At 42.1% G+C, this 16689-nt stretch overlaps 1 protein-coding gene across 1 annotated transcript; it reads right to left on the bottom strand.

Annotated features, from left to right (window-relative positions):
* Positions 1 to 94: 94 nt before the first annotated feature.
* On the bottom strand, positions 95 to 5063 carry edc3 (enhancer of mRNA decapping 3 homolog (S. cerevisiae)). The gene is made up of 7 exons (XM_053426165.1): positions 4918 to 5063; positions 4495 to 4660; positions 4179 to 4405; positions 3737 to 4075; positions 3486 to 3639; positions 2951 to 3168; positions 95 to 2827 (listed from the first exon to the last, which is right to left on the bottom strand). The coding sequence occupies exons 2-7, from the start codon at positions 4656 to 4658 to the stop codon at positions 2484 to 2486; spliced, it is 1446 nt and encodes a 481-aa protein (XP_053282140.1). The 5' UTR covers positions 4659 to 4660; positions 4918 to 5063; the 3' UTR covers positions 95 to 2483.
* Between the last annotated feature and the right edge of the window lie 11626 nt (positions 5064 to 16689).

Raw genomic sequence — 16689 nt, 5'->3', positions numbered from 1 at the left:
CGGCTGAAACGAGGCGATCACTGAAAACATGTCACTGAGGAATTTGATGATCAGTGTTTACAGTCACACACACACACTAACACAGAGGAAGAAGTCAGTTGTGGTTGTTTTTATTTATAGTTCCAGTCTCCAGATGAGACACAGGAGGACCGCACAGGGTTCACACACCAACAGCCCTGACTGGGAACCTCGGTCCATGCAGGAAACACAAATAAAACATATCACCAGCTTTTTAACGCGGCTGAACTGAACACTGAGTTTTCACAGAGCAAACATCCGAAGTCAAATCTTTTCAAACACCCAAACTAGTTTCAGGAAACATAACTTCGTCTTTTTCCTGTGAAAACCCAGATCCAAACAACAACTTATGACTGTTCACATTATGTTAGGTGATGACCCCATCCGTTGAGGAAATAGAATTAAAGCTGCCATTACATCAGATTCAACAGAATAAGGAAGCGCCACGGCTTAAACGTGTGGTTGCGTGGCCCCCTGGCGGCCAAAGGAGACAGAAGAATTTTCAAGTACATTCAAGGCTGATGTTTCCCAAGCCAGACTTGTCCGGACAGATGTGACATAACACATCAGGCTGCAGGAATGTTGGAGAGACGACTGAACAATTTGTGCATGGCAGTAATTTCCACTGATTGAGTGCAGAGACGAATGTGCACAGAGAAAACACAACAAATACAACACAAGCTATTTTTTTTTTTAATCCTCCCGAGATGTTAATGAGCTAATGTGACGGCACACCAAACACCACAAACCTAACAGGGCGATTTGTGGCTGTATGCATTTGAAATCAGCCTTTTCTACACTCCACTGACCTCAGTGATATGGAGCTCTGGTCTTGTTAAAGAACCAGCCACAAGGGTTTTGACCTTTATCCTAACAAAGACCTGGCATCACAGAGGCCTCTAACCGGTCGGTCAAGGCTTCAAAAAGCAGCAAAACAAAAGCAGCTCTGCACTCATGTTAATTGTGTACTTCGTAGACTATACTTTAGTTTTATGGTCAATTCCAGTAACGGTCAGATACAGAGACGGGCTAAGTCCCGGTCAAAAACCTGTTTGCAAACGACTTTGCAGGACGGTGCACGTTGATAATTTTCTGAGTTCAGATCGAGATTACTCAACCAAAGAAAATGCATTGAATCCCACAGAGTGTCTGTACTTTAGAAAAATTCTCAGCCAACAACACTTTAACATTCTAACCTGAACGGTTAAAAACACTTTTTTTTATAACTGAGGGAACCGTACCAGTGTATCTTTTTCCCCATTTGTCACAAATCATTTACATTCTACATCACAACCATCTGTGAATTATGCAGTTTAAAAAAAGAAAGAAATTAGGATGTTTCTTCGACTGTTCCAAACAATCATTGGCTTCTATTTATTTCCGTACAATGTGAGAATCTTGTCCCAAACTCTTAAACATGCTTACGTTGTGTAATCTACATTTTGATCAAGTCTGTATTAATTATAGTTAGAGTGATGCAGTGCGTACTTAAGCAAATAAATGTGCTTGAACTGCATTACCACACAATACTATAACATTGACACAAACAGGCGTAGTGCTCAATGTGGAGAAAATGCATATAATTAAGTTTAAGAGGATGATCATTTTCTTATAGTAGATGAATAGAAACCAACATCTATATGGAACAGTAAAAAAAAAAAAAAAACGTATACCCAACATTAAGTTCAGCGGGAAACGATTTGTATTTAAGGACCTGTAACTTTCAAAAACACTGGCATGGTCCTTAAATTTTAACAATTAAATTAAATTCCTCCTCACTGTTAAGGTTTTTCAGTCTCATCTTTATCGGAGCCCTCATGACCACAGCCAGGTTTACCATGGACAAAGATCACTGCTGATATCTGGATTCTCTCCAGGAGCTGGTCCACAAAACATTGGTTCAGTGAAAACCCACAGATGAAGGCTCAGGATGAAAACTCTATCCTAATAAAACATCTGACAACATTAACTGAAAATTGCAAAGTATTGAAGCAGAGACATTAGCGATGGTCCCTTCTGTTGGCTCATCCAGATGAATGTAAGAACATATTTGCATGTATTGAACGATCTTATTCACATGGCTTTGGAATGACATTAGGTTTCAATGACATTCAGAAGTTTACCATTTAAGGATTGTCCTAGTAAATTTTAAACTGACTTTTGTGTAAGTTTTTCATCATCATAATATCTTGTATGTAAATACATTTGTAAAGACACTCGTTTTGACATCTATTTATTCAAAAAGCGTTGAAAGCCTTTCTTTCTCCACCCTTCATGAATTGACTCCTTACAGACCTAAATGGTACCAAACCATGGTCCTTCACTGTGATGGAGCAGTCCCTTTCACATAGTGAGGAGTTAGAAACTTAAGTTTTGAGCTGAATTACCGCTGAAACTTTCTAATATAAGGCGACCAAGCCCAAATGGTCAAGGATGGTGAAAGATTCAATCTGTCATGTTGAGCGTTAGTCTTGTGATGCAGAGTGCAGCGGGATGACGAATTTGCACCCGAACGGAGAGTGGTACTTGATTCCAACTTCCTGGAGCACCTGGCCAGGAATACCTATGTCACACAGGTAAACCTGGCCGGCGCCCTCACCCAGGGGAAGCGGGAGGCAAAGAGAGAGGGACCACTTGGCCTCAACTGCCTGACCCTGTCCACTCACTGGGGGGTCTAAGCTGAGCACTGGCGCTCGATTCTGGTTCGCCCAGTCAGCAGCTGCTCTGTACCAAGGCTGATCCATGAGGAATGTGTTCTCGTGGCAGTCCAGGCAGTTCATTATTAGGTCCACTGGTGTGTCTGGAAGGTCTGAGGAGTCGAGAGAGAAAATATCAGGTTATTGTTTAATCAACTACAATGGGAAATGTAAAAAAAAAGAAGTTAAATTGATTGAGACCCAGACAGAAATTCCAAGTATGAAAATATGCTCACCTTTGATACTTGACACCTGTTTGCCCCCCGTTCTGTTAAAGAGTGTGAGCTCGCTGGTGACAGAATCAAGCATCTTGACGAAATTGGGCAGGAACAGGATGACCTCCACTTCATGATTGGCCAGGTGACGACCACAGCTGATGCCCTGAGCACCCTGAACATGAGGGCCACACAATAGAGCCACCGTGGGACGCTGGTGTAAATTTTTGGGAGTGAATCTGAAAAGGAAAAACAAACACAAGAATTAATAAGTTGAATTACTGAATTTTATTGGCTTTTGGTCATTTGAAATTACCAAAAGCCAATAATAATAATGCAACTTTATGTATGTCATACTGAACAGTTTGAGTCTCATGATCACCAGATAACCAACAGCCACATCTCTGATGTTTAGTTAATAGCTTTTTTTTAAATCCAAACTTGGACCCTGCTTGCAACGCTACACACTCTGTGATCATTTGCAAATATACCAATATTCCATCTAATATGTTAAAATATAAGACATTATGAAATGAGTGTGTAAACCATCACATACCTGTTGGGCCCACCCAGCAATGTAAGTGCCATCTGACTGGCGCACACTCCAGTCATTTCAAGTCTTCGCTCCAGTGAGAGACCGTAACGCTCAGCAACTGACAACAGACGCTTGTGGAGTTCGTAGGATATGCTGGGTACAACAAGTCCAGAGTCTGTACGGGAGTAGGCGAGAGTATAGGACACATTTAAGTCATTTTTGAACGTTTTCCCATCTCTACCACTTGTTTCTTAAGATTGTCAAATACCTACCAGTGCAATACTCTTTGGCCCCAGGCTGCGGTACAGTTATTTGTCTGTACACAACAGGTTTGGCCTCCAGGATGTTCTCATCGTGGCGGTACCGCGAAGGGGCCTGGTCTTGTGGCGTCCCGCGCGACCTTGCGCCGTTACGACGCTCTGTTGTATCGATCTCTGAGAAAACGGCTGCTTTGTCAAAAAGAGCCAGGTTTCCTTCGAAATCAAAGTCTGTGTCCAGTTCTTCGTCCACGACGTCGCCAAAGCACTCGTCATCTCTGATCTTCATCTGACCATTCTTCACCCCATTCTTTTTCGGCGTCACCTGGTTTACCCCTCGACTACTGGCCGACCCTGGTGGGACAGTGAAGACGTAGTTAACCCCTTAACACCTGAGCCATCGACTATACGGTTTTTGTTTTATTCTGATTTAAAAATCATATAAAGTTGCACTTACAGGAGTTGTGTCTTCGACGGAATCCTTTGGGCTGACCAGGAATGTCCATGTGACGCTCTCCATGGCTTTTTGAGCACTGCGGGGGAGAGTTCACCTTCTCCACCGACCTGGGGTCTCCCTTAGGGACTGCAACTGGAGCACTGTTTACTTTTGTGGATGCAGAAGAGCTGGTCTTGGCACTGCCATTTCTGATGTCTAAGATCTTCAGCTCTTTTATATCAATGGCACTAGAGGAGAAACAATGGAGTAATCAACTGAAGTCGTGAATCAGATCAGATGAAGAGCTACAGGGGGTCAGATTGTTCCAGTGCTTTACCTGAATGTGACCTCGGGAACAGGACACTTGACTCCATTATGGAACGGTTGTCTCAAGGAGATGGTTTGGCTGGACTGGTCCACAGATGTTACCTCTCCTTGATACACTCCCAGTGATGGACCGCAGTTGATGGACACTAAACTACCCAACCAATCCGCAGCCATGTCTGCACAATGATACAGAAAACCACTTTAAATCCAACAGCTCTCTTCACAGCGGATTCGTATTAAAAACAACCTCACTTTTAAAACACTTCGCTAATATTTCTGACTGTGGAAGATAGGAGACTTTAAGTTCGAGATGTTAGCGAATTGTTATGCTAGTAGTTGTGCTAACTAACTAGCGTTACCCTCGGCCTATTCAGTTCAAATTAGACACAAAAACGCTCTATTTAATAAAAGAGGCTGGGATGAAGTGTTTTACCTTTTAGGGAACAACACACAGCAAACTCTTCAGGAACAAGAAGGACTGAATTGTAAAGTTAAGTGCTGGAAGGAAGATTGTAGCTCTATGGAAGTGTTAGCTTCTCAGATTCATGGGTGGCTATCACACTCTGCTGCTAGCGTCTGAATGACCACTTCCTGTTTCCGGAACACACTTATTTTCAAAATAAGATCATAAGCTTGATCCCTGATTTTCTTTCCATCGAATGTAGATGCAAATAAAGCTACATCTAGAAAATAGATAAGAATATCTTAATGCGATTTAGTTTTTTTCTACTATTAGGGTTGTACACCCTACTTATGACACTCTGAGCATTATTATATTAGGATGGATTGGGAGCATTAAAGTAGGATGTGCGACATTGATTATTATTATGATTATTATTGTTATTATATTGTTGTCGTTGTTATAGTTTTTGTTGTTGTTGCACTGATTGTGAATAATGGTCTGACTTGCTTATGCAAAGACAGAACTTGAGATTTAGTCAGCAGGATGTAATATTTCACACTGATTTGTAGAGTATGAGTAAGTGTACAACCATGATACCATCTGGAAACTCATCACATGCTCTTTTAACCCATGGAGAAAATATAATATCCCTTAAAGCCCTACGTATCCAAAACATCATCACGTCAAGTATTTATTTTATCTCTACATCCCCACAGGCAATCCAAATCAATCATGACACATTTACTATCACGTGTAATTAGTCCCAGGTAAATTATGTGTATCATGATTACAGTTACTTGGCAACAAACAGCCAGTCAGCAGGCTGAGTGAGGTCATGCGGAAACTATCCCAGAAGTGTTAGCACTGGGCACACCCACCCAACTGTGTCCTGTATACACTGGTTACCATGGAGACTTGGTTCAAGGGCTGTATCTGATGGAAATCAAAGCCGTGAGGGGATCACAAGCAGGGCTGGTGAGTGTTGTCAATGGACAGGAGAGAAAGAGTAGATTAGTGAAAACTATGATAGACTTTGACCAGAAGGACCTACATCTATATAGAGATTATGAGCATATCTATAATCAAACCCATAGTTTTCTAACCACAGACGTACTGTAATAACATGTCGTACAATGAGTTATCTGCCATCGAGCAAGCACTGGAAAAATAAAGACACATCATCCAAGTATAGTCACTCACTCTCCAAGCTGCCACCTTTGTGTGAAAATCTAACCTTGTCACATGGGCGGACGAGGGGAGATGAGGATCGCAGCCTCTCCCATACAAAGTAATTGCTCAGATCTAGGAAGTCACTCCATGATGTTCGGGTCCTCATGCAGAAGTTCAAGTCCCTTTTCCCTCGGGGACCTTGACATGTGGGACACCAGATCTCGCTTTTCAGCCCAGGTAAGAACCCATTATACTTTCTTTCTAAAAAACGTTTTATTCAAAGTGCAGTTGCTTGAAATATGTGTGCTTTTCTCTCTCAGACCTCAGCGTGGTATGGTTCGTCAACCCTCTCTGGATCTGGGTTTCTATCCAAAGTCAGCACAGGGTGAGGGGGAGACATTTTAAGCAGCCGAGACAGAGTAATACTAATTTTCAAATCACGTCGGCTGAAATACTGTATCTGCTCCAGCTCAACAGGCAGCAGCGGTGGCCTGAGACAGAATGACCCATGTTTAAGGAAGTGGCAGTCCTTGTCCCATCTGGTGCCTGGAGGTGCAACACGGCCCTATCCTCCAACTCCGGGGGCTAAATTACAACTTGCTCGAGGGGAGAGTAGCTTTAGACAAGCAGAGGCGGCACAATGGCTGCAGGATACTCAAGAGCGTATCGACACTCGTCTGGACCGGCTGAGGGCCAGAGATGGACAACTAAGCTACAACATGACTTCTATACTCGACATGACACAGAAGGTAAGTAAAACAGTATCTAGATGTCTTTCAACCTTTTTTTTGCATATGTGTGGTCCTCTTGCCACCATTTTGTGGGGTGAGTTAAACTGTTTCTGCTTCAAGCGGATGTTTGATATTTGCTGCTGTTGCACAGAACATCCTTTAACCTCGTTCTGATGTGTGACACAGCAGCTTTTAGAAGAAATGGGCCCTCTTGAGCAGGAGAGGGAGGCAGTGGAAATATCTCAGTTTGACAAGAACCTCAGGCACGGAGAGCTCCATGAAAAGTGAGTGCAGGGAAAGACGTGGAGGAGGTAAATGTGAAAGGCTGTGAGAAAAGAATGACATTCCTCATGTGAATTTCACTTCACAAGGGTCCTGAAGCTGGAGAAGGACCTGCTGCAAATGAGGTCTGCTGTGGACAGCGGAAGCAATGATCAACCAACCGGGAAAAAAAGTGATTCACTTAGCAGATCATTGAGAGAAGAAGAGTTTAACAGACAGGTGTGTTAGCTTTCTGTACTGTGAAAACAGATTTATGTAGTAAATAGTGGATTTCTCTGTGTTTTGTGATTGTTATCTCGCTTTATCTGTGTCGAGGAGAAGCAGAGGGTTGACACTGAGCTGTGCAGGCTGAGAGAGGCACTGAAAGAGGCTGAGACAAGAGCGAAAACACAAGAAGAACAACGAAAACAGACCCTGCAGCAACTCCAGACCTCAACTGAGGTCAGTTTATGAGGATATAATGGAAATAGAAATGTCCTAAATAAAATAATTTCATAACTAGAATGGCACTCGGATAAGTGTATACCTCTACCAAGGCCCAACGGTGCCCTTATGACATCACATTTAAATTCAACAGGCCTGGATCTTTTTTGGATTTGCACCAAATTGCACATACTAATAAATATCAGTCCTATAATCATGTCAGATTTTTTCATTGAGAGAATTGTTACCTCTGCCAAGAAGGTTCTGTTTTTGTCTGAATTTGTTTGTCTGTTAGTAAACAGGATAACAAAACCCAAACCGACCAGACGGATTACTGTGAAACTTGGGATGAGGTATGGGTCAGGAAGGGATCTGGACCAGGGGGCAAATCCAGGAATTAGTTTATCTGTTTAACACTAATTTCTCAGAGAGTAATTCATGGATCTTGATGAATTAGGTGCAGATCAAAATGAAAATCTGGATCTTGTCAATTTAAATGTCATATGGCGACTTTTATATTGTCAATATACACCATATTGTCATATGGTGGAGGTGCACTCTCTTAGTGCGATTCTAGTTTTCTGAAAAAACAGCGAAAGTGTTGGAAAATACCCTATCTTACAATACTAATGAAAATAAAAGAATCCTGATCCTATTTAGTTTTATTTGTTTTATTTTGCATAATCCTGGTAACTGACAAAAAAAATAGATAGACAATCAGATAAACAAACAAAAGCAGACAAAAACATGACCTCCATATTTACTGTACACGTTTCTTTATACTGAATGTCTTTTGTTCATATATAGACACAGAGGGCACTGTTGAGTCAAATCGAGGAGATGAATCAGAGGCTCAGCCACACGGGGTCAAATCCCTCCGAGGTGCAAGAGCAACTGAGTGAAGCTAACAACAAAATCAGCCAAGCATGCCTGGTCAGTAACACGTGTCTGATTCACTTCTACATCACGTTAAACATTTACAGAAGCAGTCGAACATTCAAAAGCATCTTTCTAACTCTGCTCAGGAAAAAGCCATCTTGTCAACTCAAGTGCTAAAGCTGGAGGATGTTGTAAAACAGCTGCAGGCCAAACTGACAGGGGCTCTGTATCAGAAGGTATCAGAAAGAATTCTCCTCTGAGCCTTATCTACAACATCTGAGGATTCTAGGACCAAAATGTTGTGCTGTGGGGTGACCAGTTTTTTTGGCCTGATGCTTGTACAGGAGAAAGCTGATCTGCACCGGAGGGCCCAGGTCCTGGAGACGACCCAACCAGGTTCTGGGGTCTGTGAGATCCAGGACCAAGTGGCTGCTGCAGAGTCTCACACTAACAAACAGGATCAGGACACGGTTCTGATGAAGGAAAAATCAACGGCTCTCAGAGAGGTTACAACCTTTTAGCGATCGTCTTTTTGTCAAATTTATTTTTCTGAATTCTTTATTGACTCAACGCAATTGTTTCATTACACCAGATAAATGAAAAGCTGGCATGTGAGATAAAGATGATGGAGCAGCAGCTGGACACATCACGGTCTCAGCTACAGGAGCTGATAGCAGAGAGGGGCGTCAACACCAAACTGATCGAAGATCTCGAGGCAGAGCGCTCCGAACTGATCAGACAAAAAGAAGAGCTGCTGAGTAAAATGAATGAAGGTGGACATGAGATGAAGGAAAAGTGCTGCCAGCTCAGGTGAGATGTTAAACACTCGCTCTCCTTCAGTATATCGCAGATGCAGTTATTCTCTCCTCGTTAAAAAAAAACCCTTATTTATGTAGGGAATTTGTGGAGGTTTTGGAATTAGAAAAGCTGAAGCTGCAGGATCAGTGTCTGTGTTTGGAGGCTGACGTCCTCGAGAACAAGGAGAAGTTACAGCTGCTGGAGGAGGAGACTCAGAAACGAGATGCTGCGAGAGTCAAAAACATCCAGGATCTTAAAGCCGTGACTTCACACTGGACTGAGAAATGGCAAAAGGTGGCTTTGACCCTGCAGTTCACACAAGAGGAGCTGGAGGAACTCAAGAAGAACAACTCCAGAAATGAAGTAAGACTATTCCTTTACTACTTACCCATAGCACATCCTTTCACCAAGATTTGTGGAAATCTTTCTAATGAAATCCAATTTGTTTGTGTAATGCTGAAAACTAACAAACAAACAAGCAGGAATGGAAAAATTACTTCTTTGGCGAAGGTTATTACATCTTGTTTTGATAATACATATTTTCCCCCCTGGGAAGAAACTAAGAATGTGTTGAAGTACAATGTTAGTATGGAGACACTGCTGACCAATAACATGCTAGTATTTCCCTGTGCCTGATCTCCTTTAGTGTTTGGATGCTCTAAGTGAGAAGCCGTTCATATTTGGTAGAAATGAATGGGTTATATAACATTACTCTTAACTCTTACAGAGGGAATCTGTCTCGCTGCTGACGGTTGAGCTTGACGCATGTAAACAGGAGCTGGAGCTGGAAAGGAGCAGGAGTCGGCTGCTGCTTCACATATTTAAAGATGGTGGTATGGTTGAATGAAGATGGCAATATTTTCCACTAGATTACTTCTGTGAGCGATGCACTCACACAACTCTGATCCACAACTGCTTGTATTTACAGGTGGTGAAGCCGTGCAGCCTCAGGACAAAGAAACAGTGACAGAGTGAGTGGATTTTGATGAGATTTTCATTTTCAAAATATATCGTCAGCAGAGGCTGAAAATTAAACTCTGTGATCTGTGTCTCTATCTCGTACTCTATCTGTGTATCAGCTTATCTGAATCCTCTTTATTACCGGAGCCACCAGCAGACTCCCACAGGAGCCAAAACAAATCCCCACAGGTAACAAGATATTCCTGCACCTTAGCAAAATTAATTTTCAACATTTAAATTACAGGATTTACGTGTGCAGACAAGATGAAATCATGAGTGATGTATTTTGAATGTAAGAAAGGCTGGGAGACAAGGGGCAACTGAGGTCAAGCTTTCTACTTCAACGAGTACAGTTACTCCAGTCTGATCAGTCTATGAGTCAAGTACACACATCTATGTTTAATCCCCTGAGAACCAGCAGAGACCACGAGGCAACATTTCAACTCTCTTTAACATCACTGCTTTTCATGATCCCCCATGGAAAAGGCCTCTGAAGACAGTCAAGATGATGAGGACCAAGCAAACGTCTCAACCGTTGACTCACTGCGGACTCAGCAAGAAGGTTTATAATGAGTCTGCTTTTAAAAACATGTCTGATGATGCTGGATTAATCTTCCTCACTGGTTCAGCTCCAAACCTTCTTCTTCCCCATGTTTTCAGAGAGCAGGAGGATGGCAAATCAGCAGCAGGAGGAGAAAATGTCGGCAATCCAGAAGCTTCAAACTCTAAAGCAGCTGTATCCGGTAAACAGACCCCCTCAAAGATGGCTTCCTGCGTGTGGTGGTGATGAATATGAAAAACGACTGATCCCTAATCAGCAGGTTAAAGATGAGAAACCAACTGTGGGAGACAGGAAGGATGAAACTGTCTGTCCAGTCAATCTGGAGACAGTCCAGCAGAACAGAATGGTCACTGAGCAGGTATATACTGTATAATACCAACATAATTCCACTTCACATTTTTTTATCCAGCAGTGTGGCTCTGGATGTTACTGTCATTCTGTCGGACCACCCCTCTGTTTTAGGCAGAAACACCTCAACAACCACTGGACAGAGTAGCCATAATATTCTCATGGTCCTCAGAGCTTGATTTTGTTTATTTGGGTCACTTTGAATTGTTCTTTGGTGCCACCATAAGTTTGATATTAGTGGTTTTATGTGAACGTTTACTGGATGGACTGGAACTGGATGGATTGCCATGACATTCACTTTTGCACCCAGGATGACTTGTAATATTTAAAGTCCTTGTTGTTGTATTTGGTATTTTAAAAGCAGTGGTGGAGAGTAAATAAATCCAAGTAGTGGCTGTTTTGAGGACTACATTTATGCTAATCTAAATATTCTGTTTCTCATGTTTCTAGTTAAAGAGTTTGTTCAAAGAGCGAGAAGGACATGAGGCGGGAAATGTTGACAACAGGTCAGCAGCTGCTCAGACTGGGACCTTCCCACCTCAGGACTGGACTCCCACTCCTAAAGCTGTCAGGGTAATGACTAAGAACTGAGGGAACATGAACCCTGGCAGTAATGACATGGATTAGGCCATAGACTGTTTATAAAGATGCATGAGGGGTGTCCCACTGGTGATGTCATTGGATCAGAATCTGTGCTGTAGTGATCATAGAGATACAAGCTGGACCAATCATTGTCAATCATCATCTCCCCATTTGTATAGCATCAAATAAATTAAAGCCAAATTAATAAACACAATGAAAAATATCAGTGCATTTAGAACTACCGCAAATTATATAAACCCTCTTTGAGAAAAATGTCTATAACGTTTCCTTGGATTTTTTAGTTTGGCCCACATCCCATCTACCAACAAGCTGAAAGCTGGGTTATGACCTATTCTGGGCACCAGGGGGCATCTGAGACACTTTGGCTTCATTCTTGGGGAAATCGTCCATCTTTATTTTTCCAGTCGATTACACTAATAGCCACTAAGGTTTGCTGAAGGAGGTCTGATTGCGTGTGTTTAATATTTAATTTAGCCCGCAGTGGACAGGTGGAGCTGTCAGCAGAGTCCTGGTTTGATGCCAGTGTTCGAGGAGGACGAGGAGAGCAGTGACCTAGGAGGGGAGGAGGAAGGGTTGGCAGGAGAGGACCAGGTGTGGATCAACAATCAATCCTAAAGCTGTAAACATGTATACATGTATACATGCGTGTGTCCAGTTTGTCCACAGCTCCATCGAAAAACTTAATCTCACTGTTCAGAGCACCAGCTATACAGCAGAAACCTCCAGCCAACACACCACTCAAAAGGCCCCTTTCTCTATCCCACTGCATGTTGCTATGCTTCATAAATGTCTGATGTATCAGCGTTTGCAACTAATGTAAATTAATATCGTTAATCTTGTCTTGTAGATTATACGTATATTATATCATGAATTTAACGGAGCTGTGTCTACATCCAGTCATTACACGCTAACACATATGTGCAGACGGCACAAATCCCAGCTCCTGCTTCAATCAAAGAGCAAACAGTACATGGGCACATGGCTGCTTAACCCCTTAAACTCCATGTGAAATGCAATTCATCCATAATCTCACATATGACCCTTTCTACTGGGTGAATAATCGGATTTGAAGCTGAGGAGTTAACCGCTCGACTGAAACACATCTGACTCGACCATAAGAGAACGGACAAGAGTTACAGTATTTGGCTGTCTTACACTGACGGCCTGTGACCAACACTTTACTAAACATCCAAACATTGTGATTGGTTCAAAGCCTGATCTGTAATATTTACGACTTAATGCAGCTTTTTAAAATTTGATATTGAAACTACAATGTGTTTTAAAAAGGTCTACAGTGTTGATCAGGATGTTTTAGTAATAACATGCTTTTTATTGAATATGATCTACTCTGGATGCTAACAGTAAAGATAGATTTAGAAAAAAATAGTGTATTTTGAAGCGTTTGGCTAAAAAAGCGTCTGAAACCATTCTCTCTTCTACCAGATGTCAGCTGTGAGTGCAGAAACCAGCCATCTGAGGCCAAATAATGAGAATCGGCTGCAAGGTGAAAATATACATGAATCAATATAATCAGTAGTGTAGATGATGTTTGGGCTTTAATATGTGTCATGTTTATAGTTTAAACACACTTTCTTTTCCTCAAACATGGACATATCCACACATGGCCATAACTAAATGAACTAACAAATTAACAAGGCTAATTCTATTTTTACAATCTTCATTGGGTGGATAAGTACTTGCTTTGAATTAATTACCTTCTTTATATACCTGTGCTTTCTATCTCATGCATGTGTAAACTATTTATTAAACTTGACATTTGAAAAAACTAGATCCTGTTTTAATCATGTCAACCTTATTTCTTTTGAATTAAGTCATAAGGCTCAGGCAGCCGATCCAGGATCTTCCCACTGCAGCATCAGACACATCTTCAGATACTGAAGAGCCCCACCTGGCTCACTGTTCAGATGAGTGGGACCTGCAGCCGAGGAGACCGTCCTTCTACCCTGATGGAGTATTCCTGGCTGAGCTTGTAGATATCTGCAGCCCTGATGAAGATGGAGTTTAGGGACGGGATGTTTCAGGAAAACGTTGCATTGTGCAATAATTGGTTTACATATATATATTAATATACTAACAGGAGATTATCTGGTGCTGTACCAGAAAGCCTTTGTACATTTTAGCTACTATTGTATTTAAAAAATAACCTGTTTGATTAGATGATGGAGATGCTTTTAGAAAATAAATACTGTTATGATTTTGAAATTAGTCAGAAAACAGAAAGCTGCACTTGGTGATGAAGCCACCAACCTCAGGTAAACATGTGCTTTATTTATATGATATAGTTTCGCAGCACTTTAACATTTAGGAAATCCGGCAGTCAACAAGATATTTCAAATGTTTCTCAAAATATTTTTATAGTATATAAAGAACATGGATGTTACTCATGTATCATATAAATGACAGGTGGACAGAACACTTGAGTAACAGTGTTTTTAGAAATATAGACCATATTTTTCCGTTCACCTACCATGTTTTTCCTTTCTTCAACAGTTTGACAAATATACTATTATACAATGTCTGGTCTTATAATGTATCACTCCAAAAATTATGATTATGTAACTCCCAGATGGATTTATTCAAATAAGGCCATGATGCTCAGGAATCCATCCATTAGAAATGTTATATCAGCTCTGAGTTCAGAGTGTATGAGGTCCACTGACCATAGAACAGTTCTTAAGGACATGTGTATCTACTGTGGTTCTGGTTCAACATTGTGCCAGCGAGCCTGCTCCATCTGCAGACTACACATGTCCCTCCAGTGAGCTCGGCCTGCATCCGCAGCCCCTGCACCGATGACGACTCGACCAAGAACTGTAGCCTCTGGGTCCACGTGATTCTGTCACATAAGAAAAGAGCAGAATAGGACATATTTATTGTGTAGTTAAAATAAAAATAAATCTTGTGTTTCACAAAATAATTTGTATAAGTATGAACTCCAAAAGCGATTTGTACCTGTGTGATTATGAACTCCAGCATGAGGGGCAGCTGACTGATGTCTCCTGGAGGAAGCTCAAACAGGAATGAGCTGTTCCACACAGTGCAGCAGCCTCCCTTAGTCTCTCTGCTGCTGATCACAGTTCTGTCGTGATGCAGATTGATCACCACCAGGTAATCTGAAAATAAGATTAAAAATGAAAATGTTACCATTATTATACCATTGGACAAAAAGTAAGATTTTAATAATACATTTTTATATTGTTTCAACTGCCATATATTTAATCCATCGCTGCCCCTGTATCAGTTTAGGTTTGTATTTAGATCTAAAACACACATTCTATTTTGAAACGCAACATTTATATACACAGTCCAGTTGCAAACCTGTAATATCTAACTGGAATAAATAATAACAATGGTCTTTAACCATAGTTAAAAGTCCTCTCTCTTCTCTTATATATTCTTCTTTCAGAATCTGATGTTAACCAAGAAGAGATTATGTGTGTGTGACACACTGCACATGAAACAGATATCATAAAATCAAATGGGTCTTTAGGATGAAAATAATGCGCAGACAGGCTAATGCAAACAAAGATTATAACTGTCAGACCAGAGATCCAGAGGAGATTGGAATATTTTCCCGGGGATTGTGAAGAGTAAAGGATTAAACCACAATGTCATTAAAAAAAGGGGGATGATCTCCGGCAGCATTCGCATCCTGTAGACATCATTTAATCCCTCAAACATTAAAAGCAAACATAGGGAATTATTTTACCTCTGCCCCTGCAAAGCAAACGTTAGGTCCTTACATGGTTACATAATGTCTCCATGCATCATGCCCTTTTGGGATTCCTATACACATATATAGTCGGATTCAAGCAACTGCAATTCCCAGTTTTACCTGGTGCTGCTGACATGTGGGCGAGTTTCTCCAGGTTATCTGCTCTGAGGACTGTGGTTTTGATCCGGTGGGCCAGAGACTGATACTGCAGCAAAATGAAGATCTGCGGAGGACAGCTAAGCCCCTGTGCATCCTTGGAGATCAAACTCTGCAGTCAAAGGGCAAAAGTTCAACAAAGACAGGAAACGTCTGTCAGGGGGGAATGAGAATTTAGCTTTTTAGAACCCTGCTGACAGGAAGGAACTAAGAGAATGAATCGAGACATTGCTGACCACAAAATCAAGATAACTCACATGCCGAATATCAAAACCAAAAACTCTAATAAAAACGTAAGCCTAATTTTCTTTAATAGTTTTAGAAGATCATTTTAACTGGTAACCCTCGTGCAAGGCAGGATCACCAAGAAGGCAAATGTCAGGACCCCCACACCCCCAGGTTCACTGTGGGTCTCTGTATAGAACTTGAATGTAGACTTCAAGTCCTAAATGTGCCCAAATTGGGGGTCTAAAGGGGCTGGAAACCGATTTTTGCTGAATCGGGCTATTCCTCTACCCGAGATATATTGTCAAGCGTACTGATATTAATTCAACCCAACACTACCTTTTTTAGTTTCCCCTTGTTTGGGTTTAGTTCTTTCGTGTAGTGAATTGGATGCTCTGCTCTCCAGTCTGTTCCTCCACATTCCACCTCCAGTTCACCCAGCGCTGTGCCTCCCAGGCTGTGTGGCTGCCGGGTGTACACGGCTGCTCTGAGCGTGCACCTCTGGAGCTCATTCACAGAGTTCACCTTCAAAAGCTGCACCAGGCTGCGTGGCCCCGCACTGAGGCGGCTCTGGACGGAGGCCTGTGTGGGACAGGGGTAGAGAGGCGGCAGGCTGCCCAGCACGGACACGTCCTCCAGTCTGTGAGGTGTCCCACTCAGGCCGGTGATGGTGACTGCCAGGGTGTGTTGCTCTGGAGAGAAGGCCATGGTGAAATGGAGGCAGGGTGTTTGTGATGCTGGCTGTGTGCAGCTGGCACTGGAGCCATAGCTCGGTGGAGCTAGTGGGATTGGTTCCTCAGGCATAGAGGGAGAGGCAGCACCAGGGCTGGTGAGCCTGCTGTGTTCATTACAAGATATATTGTCTTCAGTGACAGTGCAGCGCCTCTGCAGAGCATTACATGTTTTGGACAATAGTGACAGCTTGGGAA

Source organism: Pleuronectes platessa, chromosome 7 (assembly GCF_947347685.1).
Source record: "Pleuronectes platessa chromosome 7, fPlePla1.1, whole genome shotgun sequence".
Lineage (NCBI taxonomy): Eukaryota > Metazoa > Chordata > Actinopteri > Pleuronectiformes > Pleuronectidae > Pleuronectes > Pleuronectes platessa.
The sequence above is the reverse complement of the archived record's forward strand: the minus strand, read 5'-3'. Positions and strand labels throughout refer to the sequence as shown.

Bases quoted from the DNA above. Each gene is read 5' to 3' on its own strand.
- edc3 (XM_053426165.1), bottom strand. From the start codon at position 4,658: ATGGCTGCGGATTGGTTGGGTAGTTTAGTGTCCATCAACTGCGGTCCA. The intron at 3,640-3,736 runs GTAGGTATTTGA...ACTCCCGTACAG, and splicing joins GGCCAAAGAGTATTGCACTG to ACTCTGGACTTGTTGTACCC. The intron at 3,169-3,485 runs GTATGTGATGGT...TTTCCTTTTCAG, and splicing joins TTGCTGGGTGGGCCCAACAG to ATTCACTCCCAAAAATTTAC.